At 48.1% G+C, this 18,362-nt stretch overlaps 1 protein-coding gene across 3 annotated transcripts in view; it reads left to right on the plus strand.

Moving 5' to 3' along the window:
• HisRS (histidine--tRNA ligase) overlaps positions 1-18,362 on the plus strand; it is a 152,512-nt gene that overhangs the window by 43,305 nt on the left and 90,845 nt on the right. For all 3 annotated transcript variants that reach the window (XM_080283849.1, XM_080283848.1, XM_080283847.1), the window contains 2 exons: positions 3,097-3,204; positions 13,940-14,014. In XM_080283849.1, coding sequence (XP_080139975.1) covers positions 3,097-3,204; positions 13,940-14,014 — 183 coding nt within the window. The remainder of the gene's footprint in view (positions 1-3,096; positions 3,205-13,939; positions 14,015-18,362) is intronic.

The raw sequence follows: 18,362 nt of genomic DNA on the forward strand, positions 1-18,362 counted from the left end.
ACTGTTGATCGAGCCACGCCAACCAATTCACTAATTTCCTTCGTTTGGTGGCCTGCCTCCTTTAGAGCAATGATCTGGGATGTGATTTCACTCGATAGTTCATGGTTAGGTTCCATAACAAAGTGGCAAAAGCCAAAACACTGCGGGACACTCAGAAAAAATGGCGCAAAAAGAGAGGGAGACGCGGTGGAGTTCCTCTCTCTCAGGCAGCCCGTAGGCAACTGAGGTGGGAACCAACCAGCGCGTAGGAAGGCCTCAGGGTACCATGACGTCATGCTAGCGCCGCAAACTTATGGCTGAATTTTTACTACCAAAAACGGGTGATTCTTTTTTGGCCATGAGTATTGCGCGCCCGGCCATAGGCGCTCGATACTTCTGACGAGCACTGTATATCTATCTATCTATCTATTGAATAATTCTTGGGTGACTTTACATTCCCTTTTCTGTCTTTCATTCCTTCATTCTTTCCTCTTCCATCTGCCTATGGGTGACTCTACACTGAGTGACAAGCCAAATGGTTTCCTGTACCAAGGAAACTATTTACTTCGCTGGGTGATAACCATATAACCAAATTTTGGCTCCTGGTTGTTTAGGGGGTAATTATTGTGCTCCAATCGCATTGAGCTGGTGAAGGTTTATATCCAAGGGGTGGTTGGGGTTTATTGCTAACGTAATGCCACTCAGGGATGAGTGAGGTTGGTCACTCTCATCTTAAATGTCAGGACCAACTGCCTAGCCCCGGGCTCCTACGCTTCTCATGGGGCAACGTAGGATTGGATGATGGATGGATATATATATATAAAATACCCGGTATAGATATATATATATATATATATACTGTGCATAATTATGTTGGGCTACTTTATACTGAAATTCACTACTTTTGAGGCTTGTTTCTGCTACTTTTGCTCACAAGACTATGGCAACCCTGGTTCCAAGACATCTTTGTTCACATTTCTCTGCCAGCCAGCATCACGTGTGGTACATTTCACTGCCAACCACCATCACGTGTGCTGTATTTTGTCTGTTTTATTGTGATTCCTACCGGTGCTGAGGACTTGAGAACATATATTGGCTGATGAAACACAGAAATGTGGAATGGGTGACCTTGGCAGACCACCAACTAAGTCATCCACGCACCATACACCACATGTACATCAAGCCCGTTATTTTCTTTTCTCATGTGAGTTTCTCTTTTTTGTATTGTTTCTTGGCTAAAAGAAATTAAATTGAATCATGTTATGTGTGTTTATCACATGATTTACACCCAGTAATGTTGTAATAAAGATGGAAAATCAGTCCAGTCATGCATGCTCAGAATCAATCTATTTTTTTCCCTTTAGTTATTCAGTGCAGATTTGGCGAATTCCAGTTTGGCAAGTTTTTTTTTCGCACCTATTACTTGCCAAATGTGAGAGTTCACTGTATAATAGTTTGTACAGCATACCATTGTTTTACAGTGAGGATGTGTTTGAAAAAAATCCATTGTGTAATGATTTATCGTATATCGACTCTAATTTGGGATCATTGGGAATGTGTTTTTGGTCAAGGGTTACCCATTCTGCAGAATCTAAAAACACATTTACAGCTCATCGCAGCTGGTAGTTATTTCTTGTCACTGCACTTCACATGCTGTTTAATACCAAAAATAAGTCTCTTTTTTTTTTTTTTTTTTTTTTTTTTTTAGCCCACATAAGCTGGTAATTATTTCACCCAACTGCATTTCACCTGCAGCTTGAACTCCAACACCACACTGTTCCATCACTGACACTGTTACACTTTATAATGACCTAGCCCAGAGGCCATCTTAGAACATACAAATGACTCTAAGCTTGCATGTTGACAATCATGTGAGTGAAATTAGGGATTGTACATCAACCATTGAGACTGTACAGGATCATAATGATTGTATAATTGAAAATTGTTATCATATATTGAAATATTTTAACTTCTCATAATTGTTTAAGTGATTCATTGCAGACCAGTTTATCATATAACAAGGGTCTGCAGTATACAGTTTAATCCATTATATTAGAATTAGCTCTCAGAACATAAATATCAAATGCTGTGGGCAGCTGCAGTACAAACATTTTGCTTTATTCTCTACTCCCAAAAGGTGAACCACATTTGAGGACAGCATCCTTGCACCCCTTACAGACCTATCTCGCATTCCCAGTTAAATACCCCTGCTCTAGGCAGATAAGTTGCTATCTGAAGATGCTGAGCTCAACTCATTGCATAGTTATGTCTGCTGACGCTACTTCAGTAACGGCAATGCAAAGTATTACCGTAATTCAGTTACTGAATTTCTACCACATAATCAATACATGACATGCATCTAAAATTAAATGTTTGTTTTCCAAGCAATAAATACTTGCATATCATGTTGTATGCTTAATATGTAATGTATTCTAAGTATGAAGCACTTTCATAAACACTCAGATCCACTGAATGATGGTGATGGACAGGAGAATGTGTGTGTGTGTGTATTCCCCCCCCCCCCTTTTTCCCTCCTGGACGAGAATGGCACTCAGTTACCACATTATACACTGTAATAAACCCCTTTTTTATGCCCAGTGATGTTCCTAGAGGTTGTATATGTACGACAGTGATTTTTAAGTGTGACCAGGAGGGGATAAAGTTTTTCAGGAGGGCCAAAGGGGAGACTTTGGGAAAATTTTGGGATTTCACCACACCAGTTGACTATAGAACATGGATTTCAGTGGCGTGATCTGTGCATTTTGATTTGCACAGCAAAATTCCCAGATACATTAGCCATGCAAATTGAAGGTCTAGTGTGAGAAAATATTCCCACATAATAGTGATATACAAACGATTTGTAGATACTTTGATAGGTAACAGTGTTTTGCAGTTGTAATTTGATAAGTACCCGTGCAGAGACTAGTCACAAAATGTTTTCATTAATATTCTAATAATATTGTGTATTGCACAGGCTGATTTTGATAAACTGTATGTTCTAGTTTTATTACAGTAAAATGTAAGTTACGATTAAACTACAGAAGTAGTACCTGATTGGTTTATTTACAGTTAATGTTTATTGCATTTTCTAGGCCCTAAAAATCCTTTCACCTTCAGGGCAGTAAAGGTGGTGAGCACAGCAAAGGAAAGTCTGGCAAGTTTACACTGAAGACTCCAAAAGGCACAAGAGATTATGGTCCTACAGAGATGGCTGTTCGGAGGCAGGTATGGAGCTGTTTTGATCTTTTCTTTTTTCCCCTCCTCTGTCTCTCAGCTTTGTTCTCCTTTTTGTCTACCCTGACTCTTCCTTTGATTTTGATAAGAACAACAAGTTTATATAGGGAAGAACAAATTTCTTTATGCTTCACTTTGTTATTTAACAGCTAAATGAGAGTACAAATCATGTTACATAATTTATTTGGTATAAAATGACTAGCCAAAATCTTTGCTTCTTTACAACCTTATGTATAACAATGTTAGTGTCCATAGATTGATGATGTATATATAATGTGTATTGCTTGATGTTTAGTGTTATTCACAACAATACTGTTATGCAGCGTGTTCTGAGCCCTGACTCCTCGGGTTCAGACGCAGTGCAGCCCTGGGTTCTTTGTTCCCGACCGGGTCAGTACTAGCAAGGAAGGAAAACACAAACACCACTGGTCAAAAGGCACACTTCTATATTATCAAAAGACATATACACACACAGTTCTATGAACAAAACTGAATGATTTACAGTGACCTAAAATAACACTTACAACAACTGCCTTCCACCTAGTTCGGCAAATCTGTCCTGTAAAAGGAATTACACCTTCCTGAGATAGGGTTATGTCCACACAGTGTCACAGACGATATTTCACAAATATGCCAGATATATTCAACACACACGGACAGCATAGTATAGTATACCCAGTATGACAGGCACGTGACAGTGACAACAATATGCAGTATATTCAGGTCCTTAAGTCTTAGGTATGCACATTACATACAGTAGACAAGGTCCTAGCTAGTACAATATATCTGCGTGACATGGACAATGCCCTAGCTAACCTTAGGCTATGTACGCGCCACACAGGACAAGAGTATATAGTGTTCCACACTTGGTTGAGGGAGGGAGGGGGGATTTAGTGAATCTAGGGTGGGTTTATTTTCGTGGGGACGGGGCTGGGGCCTAAGGGAGAGGGGGGGGGAGCACACTGGGGGAGGGGCGCACTGACATATGTTGTCCTGTGGGGGCAACACTGGGAGGGAGTTGACGCTGTGGGTGGGTGTCGAGAACTCCGCGCGTAAGATCACAGGGGGTGGAGTTCACTATGACACTGGGGGGGGGGGGTAATGCCGCGGCTGCCAGGGGAAGGAGAGAGGGGGACGGAGTACTGGGGAGGGTTGGACAATACTGGGGAGAGGCACCACGGAGGAAGAATCACAAAGGTTGGTTCACTGGGGGAGGGGTCCACAGCACTGGGGGGAGCAAACAATCATTGGACCTGTTACTCACGACTCTGGCAGAGGGGAGGACACGGCCCACGAGGCGGGAGGGCCTGTGCCGGAAGCTCCAGATGATGACCGGACATGGGAGGTTGACCGTCGGGCGAGTGGAACAGGAGAGGGTGGTCTGTGGGGTCGCCACTAGTCCTGGAGGAGTGGGCGGGTGACATGTGGGACGACTCTCTAGCCGCTACGGCCCGGCAGGAGGCAGGGCTGTCCGGGCTAGGGCCGAAGAGGGCCAGGAGACGTGCAGCTCGGCACTGGCCCTTAGTTGTCGTCAGGGTCCTGGGAGAGGATCTGGGGAGCCCCGGACCCAGGATCGACCGGGGGGAGGGTAGTGTCCTGGCTGGGTCATCAACACATCCGGCAGGGGCAGCCGTCAAGGAGGAACTGCGGCCAAATGTGCCGGGGGAGGTCCGGCTGCCGCAGCGGGCGTCTGGTGAAGCCCATTGACTCTGGGAACTGCAGTCTCGTCTGTGGGAGGAGGCCATTAGGGCTGGACTGCGGCCTCTCGTCCTGGCAGAGCCTGGCAGCACCTGGGGAGGACGGGGCTGTAGGGACCGGACACCTGACCTTGGGGACGTTGGGAGGAGGAGGACAGGTGAGCTCTCTCGGCTTACGCCACTGCTCTGGTGAAGCATGCCCTCCTTCCGTTGGGGTAGGGATTCCTGGTCTTGCGACGTTGGGAGGGAAAGGTCAGATGAACTCTCTCGGCTACTATCACAGCTCCGGTGGAGCGTGCCCTCCTTCCATTGTGGAAGGGTCTGTCCCGGTGACGTCGGGAGGAAGAGGTCGCGTGAACTCTTGGCTACTGCCACAGCTCCGGTGGAGCGTGCCCTTCTTCTGTCGGGGTAGGGGGATAGCAACCCTTGAGGCTCCTCCTAAGTCCTCTGTCAAATAGGAGGCCAATCAAGGGATCTCGGTGCCCGTGGGTTTGCTTGGGACTTTGCCACTGCAAGTCCCACCCTGATTCTGGCAAACGTTCCCTGTGCTGAAGAGTAGTGTACTTTTCTTGTACACTGCTAGGTGGTCTGGCTGTGGGGAAGAGGGGTATCGGGTCAGGGGGGAGATATGTCGCTTTTGCCTGGACAGTGAGCCAGGTAAGCCAGCCTCTTCGTCATCCCTTTTTGGGGTGGGTATCACCCCCTCATACTTATGTCCTGGGGTGGTGGTGTCAGGTTCACCCATCCGAGCGGGTATTTCACCACCGTCATGGGGGTGAAAGTCATGTCCCTGTGACTGGAGTTGGAAAGTGTCGGAGGAGGCGGTGCGGTGCGAGGGTGTGAGGTGGAAAAGGAAGTTGGTCCAGTGGGTGGTCCGTGGGTTGGGTGGGAGATACAGGGAGTAAAGCACGGTGAGAGACGAAGGTATAGATGTCTGTCGCAGGAGGTGGAGGAGCTGCTTGGTGCCACAGATGCGGTGCTTGTGCCCCTGGGGTGGGGTCCTGACCACACGTGTGATTTTCATCTCTGATGGGGCGTGCTGGAGGAAGTTCGGTTGGAGACTGGAGGGGGCGGACGTTGTCGTACTTTTATGAAAGCGTCTCTGGGTAATCAGCTTAGTGGGGCGGGCAATTGGGGTATTCTCCGGGGAGTGATGTGATTTGGGGAGGAGGGGCATGGTGTTAGGGGCGGGAGTGGAGGGCGGGGAGGGTGTGTCGGTGTAGCGGGCGGGTGGGCGGGATAGGCAGCCGGATCTGGTGCAGGTGGTGGTGAGGATGGGTGTGGGTGGGGAGGGGTTGGTGGGGGAAGGGCGTGCGGGTAGCGTAGAGGGTGGCCGCAGTGATGAGGGGTGTTGGGGTGAGGTGTGGGCGTGGGTGGTGCGGGCAGGCGTGGGCGAGGTACTTGGAGGGTGGTGGGTGACGGCGTTTGGAGGGGGTGGGGATGGGGGAGGTGTGTCGGGAGAGGGTGTGGAGCACGAGGGGGTGTTGGGGGTGGAAGTCAGGGAGGGGAGGATGTCAGAGGGGCGGGTGTGAGAGAAGGAGGGGGTGTTGGCCGGAGTGGGGATGGTGGATGTGGTGGGGATGTTGGTGGAGGAGAAAGATGGGGAGAAGTAGCAGGCGTAAGAATTATCCGCCGCTGGGGGGGTGGGGGGAGGCGGGGCCAGCGGGCTGTGTCGCCGAGAGGGTGGTGTGTTCGTTGCTGGGGAGCTACACGCATGTCAGTTCCTGTAGGTGCGGGTGGTGTGGTGGTAATTGATAGTGACTTGGTAGGGGTTGGGGACGCTCACTACCTTGTAGGGGCCAGTATAGTGAGGGGCAAGCTTGTGTGGGGTAGGCAGGGTGACGACCATGACGAGATCACCTAGTTTGTATGGGCTGGCTGGTGTAGCATCAGGGGCTAGGTCTTGTGTGGCTTGTAGGTGTTGGAGTTTTCGCTTGAGATGGTGCAGGGGGTCAGATGAGGTGGGGTTGGCGGGAGCTTGTAGGTGATGGCAGAGGGGGAGCAGTAGGGGCGGTTCGCCAAATACCCGCTCTTGCGGTGTGATGCCATACTCACGAGGGCAGGTGTTCATGACCCATTGTATTTTTTTGATGTGTGCTGGCCAGTCGTCGTTTTTGGTGGCTTGAATTCTGGTCCGCACTTGGTTGAACCGAGTGCAGTGGCTACGCTCGCAGATGCCGTTCCCTTGTGGCCAGTAAGGGGAGGAGTGGGAGATATTATATCTGAAAAGGGCAGATAGTTCCTTCCAGACTTTTCCTGTGAATTCAGGCACATTATCAGAGTGGAGGGTGTGGGGATGCCAAAGTATAGAAAGACATGGCAAGTCAGGGCATCTGTGATGGAGAGGGCATGGTGTTCTTTTGCCGGGCATGCTATTAGGAATTTAGAATAGGTGTCTACAAACGTAATGATGTAGTGGTAGCCCAATTTAGGTAGAAGGGGGCCAACGACATCAACTGATAGCAGTTGCCACGGTTTCCTGGCCACGAGGTGGCCAGAGGGACCTGATGTGCAAGTGGCGTCTTTCCTGAGGACGCACTCTCGACAGGCTTGCACAACTTGTTGCACGAGTTTGGAGGTGTGTGGGGCCCAGAAGGTGTCGTTGAAGGTGTGGAGCAATTTTGTCATGCCTAGGTGTATCCCGTTGTCGGCTTGGAGGTGGGTGAGGGTGTCTAGGGGAGTTGGGGTCAAGAGCTATGTGGCCTGAGTGGGTGTATGATAAGTCGCCGTGTCGGTGTAACTTGGAAAATAGATGGGCGGGCATCCAGTCAGGGCAGTCCTTGGCCTGCCAACATTGCATGAGGGTGGATGTGGTCTGGATGGCGTTCACAGGGAGTCTAGAGAGGGCATCGGCATTCATGTGGCGCTTTCCGGGCCGGTATGATATATCAGAGTCGAATTTTTCTAAGGTCTCCCTCCAGCGGATCATCTGCGCATTCTTGGTGTCGGATTGGCAGAGCCATTGTAGGGACTGATGATCCGTGATGATGGTAACGTGGGTGACTGCCAGGTATGTGCGGAAGTATTCGAGTGCCCAGATGATACCTAGGCACTCCCGTTTTGTGGCCGCATAGTTACGTTCTGCCGGGTTGAGGGTGCAGCAGGCGCAGGCGATAATATGTTCCCCACCGTCTTGTACCTGGGCTAATACAGCGCTGATGGCTACCAGCGAGATGTCTGTGCACAGGCGGAATGGGATAGTGTAATCGGGGAATGCCTCTATGGGGACCGTGATGAGCTTGTCCTTGAGGGTCCGGAAGGCTTGGAGGTGATCTTCTGTCCAAGTAAATGGTTCCCCCTTCTTGGAGAGATCATGTAGTGGCTTGGCAATGGTTGCAAATCCTTTCATGATGCGCCGGTGATAGGAGGTGAGGCCTTTGAACGTGTGGATCTTGTGCACGTCCCATGGCAGGGGGAGTTCAGCTATAGCCTTGAGTTTTTCATGGTTGGGTGCGATGCCTTCCTTCAAAATGATGTGTCCAGGAAGAAGACTGACCTCTGGGCCAGAACGCACTTGGACAAGTGGAGCTCGAGCGCGGCTTGGCGTATCTGAAGAAGACTTGGCGTAGGCGGTGGAGATGATCGGCCCAGGTCCTACTAAAGATGATGATGTCGTCGAGGTAGGCGAGGCAAATCTCCCAAGTGAGGCCGCTGAGTACGGACTCCATCAGGTGGGAGAACGTAGCTGGGGCGTTGCAGAGGCTGAAGGGGAGCACGTTAAATTCGTAGTGCTTCCCGTTGCTGGTGGAGAAGGCGGCCTTTCCTCGATCCTCCGGGTGAATGGGGACCTGCCAGTATCCTGACTGTAGGTCCAGGGTGGAGAACCAGGATGCCCTGTACAGGGAGTCCAGGGAGTCGTCGATTCTCGATAGGGGAGTGGCGTCCTTGATAGTAACATCATTTAGACGACCGTAGTCCATGCAAAATCGCAGCGTCCCGTCCTTCTTTTTGACGAGGACCACAGGCGAGGACCACAGGCTGGTTGATGGAGATATCACTCCGGCATCTAATATGTCCTGGACCTGCCGGTCTTCTTCCGCCCGTTGCATGGAGTTCCTCCGGCGAGCAGTTTGCCAGATGGGAGGGCCCATCGTGTGTATCTCATGGGACAGGATGGTGGTGTGGCCGATGTCTGTGGGTCCCGACGAGAAGATGTCCTGAAAGTCCAGGAGAAGTCATCACAGATCGGTGGTTCGTTGTGGGGAGAGATGGTTGGGGAGTGGGGGCAGAGCCAGGGAGGTGGGGGGTAGGGGGATGGTGCAGGGTTTGGCTTCCTCTGTTTCTCCCACTACTAGACCCTTGGGGAGGGTGAGGTGGAGAGGTTAGCCATGCGGACTGCGGTGAGGTGAGGGGGGAGAAAGGTGGGGGAGAGGAGGCAGGTGGTGGTGGTGCCCGCGGGTGTGATTGGGGAAAATACTACATGGGTGCCGTTGGGTCGGTGCAAAGGGAGCCAGGCCTTGTGGTGGGGAGGAATAGTGACTGCGGAGGAGAACATGGCTGGGAAGGTGAGGAGTGGGGTGGGCTGGGCCGGGGCAGGTCCAGGGGGAGAGACGGGGGGGTGGAGGGTTGCAGTGTGGCACGTGCAAAGGGGTTGAGGGGGCTGATCTAGTGACTTGTTGAAGTGCAACCACTTCCCATGACAATCAATGTTGGCCCGGAGTTTCTGCAACAGATCCAACCCCAAGTAACTGTCGTACACACGGCAGGTGGAGTCAGATATAATAAACTGATGTTGGGCGGTTGCTTTCTGATGTGTCTGAACACGGAGAGCCCGTGTCTCCCCATGGATTGGCAGGAGGCCGTCCCCCGTGTCCATGAGGTGGGCTGAGGTGGGAAGGAGAGGGCCGAAAGCTCTAGTGTGACGGGAGTAGAAGTGATGGTATAGGCACGACCTGGTTGCTCCATTGTCAACCAACAGTCGAGCCTTCACCCCATTCAGCCTGGCCTTATCGTAGACTGGGGGGCGGTATTGTGCGAGGTGGCCCCCGCCACCATGGAGAGGTGCAGGGGCAGTCCTAATAATCCAGTTGGGGTGAGGCACCCTCCCCCTCTCCGCCTATGTCAGTCTCTTTAGCGTTGGGGGCCTTGGTGGGAGGGGAAGGTTTGTCTGGTGGGTCGTCTTCGATAGCCGACACCTTGCGGTGCCCCTGGTTTGCAGCTCTCCGCTGGGTGGCTTTCAGTTGGTCTCGGATATCGTGTACAGGGCAGCGGTGGCTGCATGCAGTGAACTCCCAGGGATTGATGGAGATGAGATTGGATGTTTCCCTGGGAGTGGGTTGCCTTCTAGTGGGGACGGCCTGTGGTAGGGCTGGCGGCTCCTGGGGCGGCAGGTTTGGGGTGATCGTCCGAGGCTTTTTGGGGAGCAGCTTGCGGGTGGAGACTCTGCTTACTGCCCCAATTTGTTGGGAAGTGGTGCGGGCGGCAAGTAGGCACCTCACCAACTGGATATCCCTGTCGATATCCCCAGTCGGGTCATAGATGATAGTGTTCCCTGACCATGCTGGGGAGTATTCGTAGCAGGGTATTAAACACATGTTGGTCCTGGGTTTGTAAATCCACCTCCAGTTAGGTGGTAGCGACGAGACCGTGTTTGAATGAGGGTGTCGTCTAAATTCCCATCGTAAGTGAGTGTGTCCAGCTGGGAGAAGGCAATGACCTTCCCTTATGAGGGTGTAACAGCTTGGGTCATGATTTGTTGAAATTGGCCCCATTTTAACTCAGGGATTATTTTAGTGGCTATACTTGAGACAATCTTTCCGAGGTAGGGATGCGTGACTGCTGTTTTTTCTCGGTCATTCTCAAATCTTATATCTAGCATAGCTTTGATCATAGACATATACGTGTGTATGTCGTAAAGTTTGGAGTCAAACTTAGGAAGTTGTACGTGTGGTTTGGCCGCCTTGTTTGTGAATTTCCCATTCCTTGCCATTCTACTGCTGGGTCAAGAACCACCGCTAGCCACCAGTGTTATGCAGCGTGTTCTGAGCCCCGACTCCTTGGGTTCAGACGCGGTGCAGCCCTGGGTTCTTTGTTCTCGACCGAGTCAGTACTAGCAAGGAAGGAAAACACCAACACCACTTGTCAAAAGGCACACTTCTATATTATGAAAAGACAAATACACATACAGTTCTGTGATCAGAACTGAAGGACTTACAATGACCTAAAATACAGTAATACAGTAAATCCTCAATATAACGGACTTCAGTAGACCGGAATTTGCTTTTATCGGACTTGAGGAGCTACCGGACTAAATTCCTATATATTGGAAAAAGTCCAATAAAGCCAGAAGCAGTCCGGACTGCCTGACCACTTCAGGTATGTTCACCACAATAAGGTAAATAAAAGACATGTTTATCACTGTATAGTATAGTATTATTATATATACTATACAATTTGATTAATGTAGTGAAGTTATAACAGTTCAGTACTGCAGTGGTAGTCAAAACAGTTTAGAAACTGTTCATGAGATCCGGACTAATGTCTGATATATCGGAAAAAGTCCGGGTTAGCAGGGGGAAGTCTGGATGTCACTTTTATCAGAATTTCACGTTTTTCAGAATGGTTTGGGCCCCAATTAGGCTAATATAGTGAGGTCTTACTGTACTTGCAACAACTGCCTTCCACCTAGTTCAGCAAATCTGTCCTGTACAAGAAATTACACCTTCATGAGACAGGGTTATGTCCACACAGTGTCACAGACGATATTTCACAAGTATGCCAGATATATCATGTTCAACACACACGGACAGCATAGTACAGTATACCCAGTATGACAGGCGCGTGACAGTGACGACAATAAATATTCAGGTTCTTAAGTCTTTGGTATTCACGTTACATAGACGAGGTCCTAGTTAGTACAATATATCTGTGTGACGTGGACAGTGCCCTAGCTAACCTTAGGCTATGTATGCGTCACATAGGACAAGAGTATATAGTGTTTCACACTTGGTCGAAGGGGGGGAGGAGGGGTATTAGTGAGTCCAGGGTGGGTTTATTTCTGTGGGTACAGGGCTGGGGCCTGAGGGAGGGGAGGGGAGCACACTGGGGGAGCAGCGCACTTATGTATGTTGTCCTGTGGGGGCGACGCTGGGGGGGGGGGGAGTTGGCACAATGGGTGGGTGTTGAGCAGCGTGTAAGATCACAGGGGGTGGAGTTCACTATGAGACACGGGGGGGGGGGTAATGCCGCGGGTGCCAGGGGAAGGAGAGAGGGAGACGGAGTACTGGGGAGAGTTGGACAGTACTGGGGAGAGGCACTGCAGAGGAAGAATCACAAAGGTTGGTTCACTGGGGGAGGGGTCCACAGCACTAGGGGGAACAAACAGTCATAGGACCTGTTTCTCACGACTCTGGCAGAGGGGAGGACATGGCCCATGAGGCGGGAGGGCCTGTGGCGGAAGCTCCAGATGGCGACCGGGCATGGGAGGTGGGCCATCGGGTGAATGGTACAGGAGAAGGTGGTCCATGGGGTCGCCGCTAGTCCTGGAGGAGCAGGCGGGTGGCGTGTGGGACGGCTCCCTAGCTGCTATGGCCCAGCACGAGGCAGGGCTTTCCGGGCTAGGGCCAAAGAGGGCCAGGAGACGTGCAGCTCGGCGCTGGCCCTTAATTGTCGTCGAGGATCTGGGGAGGCCCGGACCCAGGGTCGACCGGGGGGAGGGTGGTGTCTTGGCTGGGCTGTCGTCACATCCGGCAGGAGCAGCCGTCAGGGAGTAACTGCGGCCACCTGCGCCAAGGGAGGTCTGGCTGCCACAGCGGGCGTCTGGAGAGGCCCGCTGACTCCAAGAACTGCGGTCTCGTCTGCAGGAGGAGGCCGTCAGGGCTGGACTGCGACCTCTCGTCCTGGCAGAGACCGACAACACCTGGGGAGGACGGGGCTGTAGGGACCGGATGTCTTGCCTCGGGGACTTTGGGAGGAAGAGGTCGGATGAACTTTCTCGGCTTACGCCACAGCTCTGGTGGAGTGTGCCCTCCTTCCATCGGGGTAGGGATTCCTGGCCCTGCGACGTCGGGAGGAAGAGATCGAATGAACTCTCTCAGCTACTGCCACAGCTCCGGTGGAGCGTGCCCTCCTTCCGTCGGGGTAGGGGGATTGCGACCCTTGAGGCTCCTCCTAAGTCCTCCGTCAAATAGGAGGCCGATCGAGGGAATCAGCGTCCTTGGATTTGCATGGGACTTTGCCATTGCAAGGCCCACCCTGATTCTGGCAAGCGTTCCCTCTGCTGAAGAGTAGTGTACTTTTCCTGTACACTGCCAGGTGGTCTGGCTGCGGGGAAGAGGGGCGTTGGGTCAGGGGGGAGATATGTCGCTTTTGATGGGATGGTGAGCCAGGTAAGCCAGCCTCTCCGTCATCACCTTGTGGAGTGGGTATCACCCTCTCATACTTTTGTCCTGGGGTGGTGGTGTCAGGTTCACCCCACCATGTGGATATTTCAGTTACATTGTAAACCTAACTACAGTAGTGCATATGACCAACTTGAGGAAGACCCAGTCTTATATGCTAAAGTCCAATCAAAGCGAGCATTTACTGTGTGTGAACATACTGTATATAGATAGATATACTGTACTGTATATATAGATAGATATAACTACAGATTTATGAGCTAAGACATTATAAATTTATGTATGTGTACTATTGCTGTTACCCTTTAATTGAACTGATGTTACTGCCTTAGAAAACAGTTGCTACATTGTACACACGTTTTAGTGAATGCATTTCTCTTGCCCCTTTGATGATGGATGAATAGATTTCTCTGGCTTTATATTTCATGTCATTTATGTAAGAAAGACTTTGAAGTTGATTGTATTTTCTGGTAAAGAATGAAGTTAATAGTGAGTTATATAATGTACTGTACTGTAATTTATCACTGATTTGTATGTTACTAACATTTTCCAAGCCTAGTGTATTTTGATTTTCTTTGCTTCCAGTCTTTATATAAACAATTTATTCCATGTTCACCATTCTTTGCATATTTTCACAGCTTTATTTATGTTAAAACCTGGTTAACTGAATGGTTTTTATTTATTTTCCAGGTATTTGACATAATTTACTCAGTCTTCCACATGCACGGTGCTGTAGAAATTGAGACTCCAGTGTTTGAACTGAAGGTTTGTGTTGTCCTTATCTTTACTGCCATAGTAATTTGTTGTGACTAGAACAAAATTTATACAGTAAACCTTCAATTATCTGTTGTAATTCAGCCAAGCCCTATGCCGAATAAAGTTAAATGCCAAATATCAGCTCAACATTCAAAGTCGCGGTGGACAATGTGTTACTATCCGTCTCAACCTTCCAGCCTAAAAGTATTTCCCTGAATAAAAGATGAAACGTAAGCATATAATAAGATACAGTATTGATCTATCTGTCTGTCTATTGCCAAACACCTCAATCCCGTTCAGGGTGGCCACAAACAAATCACCTCCTCGTCGCCCTGTCCCCCGCCATTTCACTGTCCTGCTCCCAACTCACACCCCCCTCTCTCATATACCTCTCCACCCTATCCCTCCATCTTATCCTCGGCCTCCCTCCCCCTCTCCCCCCCTCCACCTCACTCACATACACTTTCTTCATCAGTCTTTCACCCTCCATCCTCTCCACATGGCCAAACCACCTCAGTGTATTCCTCCTAACGCTTCCTATCACATCCACATCCACACCACAATGCTCCCTTATATCCTCATTTGTCAGCCTGTCTCTCCATGTGACTCCACAGGGTCCTCTTAAATAACATTTCTACTGCTCTCACTCTTGACTTGTGCCCTTCCAACAACGTCCAAGCTTCACTTCCGTACGTTAGAGTTGGTATCACAATACTGTCATGTAGTAACTTTTTCACTTCCATGCTCACTTCTCCATTTCTTATCACTGCATTCAAGGAACCAGCAAACAGTATTGATGCTGTACAATAATATGTACAGTCCCAGTTAACCAAGAAGCTTTGGGAAGAAACTTTCCCTGTTACTTAGTGTTCCTGGATATCTGATATATACTCATATATATTGGCTATATCATTGCGATATAAACCACTCATATCCAAGGCCACACAAACAGTTCCACTTGAAACATAACCTCCTCTCAGACACACCCCATAGATGTATCACATATATTTGCAATGTCGTGCAGCAGTGCAAAATGCACACAATAAGTTCATTTTGTTAAGCATTATTTGTTATTCATAAAGCATGGAAAAATAAACCAAACAACTAAATCTTTAGCATTTATTGGTGAACTGATGATTTGGAAAGAAATATTGTACTGTAGACTTATCACAGCTCCCATGCTTACAGTAGTGTATACAGCAGCGGGCCCGCCAATTTACTCGCCACCTGACACTGCTCAGTTGTTTTGCAGATAATACAATTAGTACATACGAATTACTTGGAAAATTAAACTAAATAAACAAATCTTGAGCATTTATTCATGAACTGACAATTAGGAAAGAATTGTTGTACAGTAGAATTATCACAACTCCTATGCTCACAGTTGTGTATACAACCACAGTCCATCAATTTATTCATCATCTGACACCCTTCACTCGTCACTCAGCTGTTTTGCAGTTAATATGATAAATACGTATGGTACAAATTGCATGGGAACATAAACTAGATAAATAACTCTTGAGCATTTATTCATGAACTGATTATTAGGAAATACAGCAGTGTTGTACAGTAAAATTATCATGACTCCTCTGCTCACAGTTATGTATATGGCCACAGCCCACCAATTTATTCTTCACCTGACTTCCATTGCTTCATCCCTTACTCGCTGTTCAGCGTTTTGCAGATAATACAGTAAATGTGTACTATGCAAGTGCAATAATTTTATCCAAGAAAGCAAACCTTCATTACTGTCAGCCATATTTTATCTCAGCTAGTGCAAATGTGTTGTAAAATGAATTTATACATCTTCATAGAATGCATTTGTACTGCCAGAGAAGATAAAATCTATAGCTGATAGAAATGAAGGTTTGCTTTGTTGGATAAAATTACTGCGCTTTCAGCTCGTACATATTTACCATATTATCTACAAACAACTGAGTGGCGCATGAAGGGTGGAGTGACAGCAGTCAGGCGAGGAATAAATTGGCGTGTCATGGCCGTATACATAACTGTAATCAAGGGAGTCGTGATAATTCTACTGCACAACACAATTCCCAAATCATCAGTTCACCAATAATGCTCAAGATTTATTTTAGTTTATTTTTCCATGTTTTTATGAGTAACATTTAACAGAATGGACGTGCCAAGATACTCTAAGATATTACAAGCTTGTTATTAGCTACAGGGAGTCCTCGATAAACGAAAGGGTTAGGTACCTTTAAAAAATTTCGTATATTGATTTTTCATACTTTGAAGCATTTTTCCCCATAAGAAATTTAAGGAAATGAGGAGATTCATTCCAGGAGCCCCCCAGAATCTGTCACCTAACTACTCTTTACTGTACTAGGCAGGTTGTAAGCTCTTATCCCCTAAAGTACGCAATTTGGTCAGCAGGTCTGTCCCTCCAGCCGCAAAACAGGGTTGATTTTTCAACTTTCACCAAGGTAAAAATTTTTCTTCTACATCTTAAGAGACTGAATTTACACACCAGAAAATGTATGTTTCAGCCAGATTGACCAAATAGTTATCGCACAATCACCTGTCAAAGTTGCAAAAAAGTTACCAATCCCCCATGGGCGAAAATAGAAAATGCATTATTTATGGTAAATAATTATATGTACATAACTAATGTCAATGTGAAGTGTTCCCTAGGCATGAAATGTCAGTGTGACACGCCCATAGCAACAAAACAAGCCAGGCGAAAAGTGGAGGTGGAGAGTGTCTGGCTGGAGGGGGGAGGAGGAGGGAGGGACAGGGGAGGAGGGAGAGGAGAGAAGGGTTGCCTTGCACACACACCGCTGAAGGGGGTATGTTGTGGTATGGTTGGTTGGGAGGGGACAATGTGGAGATGACACAATGGGGCTGAGGGAGATAAAGTGATGGTGGTGTGTGGGGGGGGGGGATTCCTTCTCCCCCACCTTAGAGGGCCAGTCACGCCATACCACCCCAGACACTATAGCTCCCATTGGTCTGATCCCATGTACGTCACCAAAGGGGTGGAGTTACCTTCCCCCGGTTTTTTGTGTGTCTCTATCAATCGTGCGGGATCGGCTGGCGTGTCAAATTACACAAAAGCACGATCGTGCGGCATCAGTCTTGAGGGGTTAACCTGCTGTGTGCCAGTGCCATTTTAAAACGGTCTAACAAAAATCTGCAGTCAGTGCCAGTGCCGTTTTAAAACAGTTTAAAATTAAAACATTCACTGTGACCACATTTTTCAAGATTCATGGGTAAAAATTGGCAGGCATGTATGTTAACTGTTCCTCTATCATGCCTCAGGCAGTCAAGGCCATACACCCACTCACTCCCCCCTTCACACTCGCTCTGCCTCACCCTACCTGTTTGCATCACCCAGTGCTGTACATAGTGAAGGCATGTTATAAATATTTTCACGTAAGTAAAGGGACTATACGTGGTGAAATCATGTTATAAATATTTTCTGTAAGTGTAAGAACTGTACATAGTGATGTCACGCTGTAAACACCTTCTTGTAAGTGCCAGGATTGTTCATAGTAAAGTCAGGTTGTACCTATCTTCAAGCAAGTGTAAGACAGTGCATTCACTTTGAGACAGACACGCAAATTGTGACAGATGTTGAAGTAATAAGTAATCAGAAAAGTGTACTGAACATTGCTATACCTTCCCAACTCCTGTTTCACCAGAATTTAGGAAAGAGAGCTGAGAAGGAAGCTAGCCATAGAACAGACAGGTGGTAGGGAAAAGGGCTTAGCAACTTGGGAGAGAGAGAGAGAGAGAGAGCGAGACAGGGAGACAGGGACTCTACTCATACTCACTCGTGAGTGAGAGACTTGTTAATATTTCCAAGACTAATAAAAATAGTCCCATACTATTCTTTACCTCTCCTGTCATTGCACGACAAATGGGAAAGAAGATTATCTACTTACAAAGCTACTCAAGTATAACAACTGCTCGTCCACAAGTCTAATATATATATAACTTCTCTACAAGTAACTACAAAGTCTTTTATGACATAAATACCTGCATCTACCTTACATAGAAAACGGCTTTCCCTCACCTATGTGGCGAGCGTGAGAGAACAGGAATACCTGTATACAAGTAAACAGGACTCAATAAAACCCATTTCTGAGCTTTCGTAAATATTTTAATGGTGAAATTCATTGTTTTCACAACAAAATCTATCATTTTAGCTAATAAAAAAAAAGGTCAAAAAATGGCTGGCACGGGGGTGACCAATAGGGCTAAAAATAGCTGGCACGCAGCGGGTTAAATCTACAGTAGAAATGTTAATAAAAGCTAAATGAACTTTAACCAGTTGTTTATTTATGAAATTACTGAGTAAAAAATAGAAAGCAGTACTGTACAGTACATACAGGTG

Source organism: Coenobita brevimanus, chromosome 98, assembly GCF_032717465.1.
Source record: "Coenobita brevimanus isolate Jiangsu-jjx chromosome 98, ASM3271746v2, whole genome shotgun sequence".
Taxonomy (NCBI): domain Eukaryota; kingdom Metazoa; phylum Arthropoda; class Malacostraca; order Decapoda; family Coenobitidae; genus Coenobita; species Coenobita brevimanus.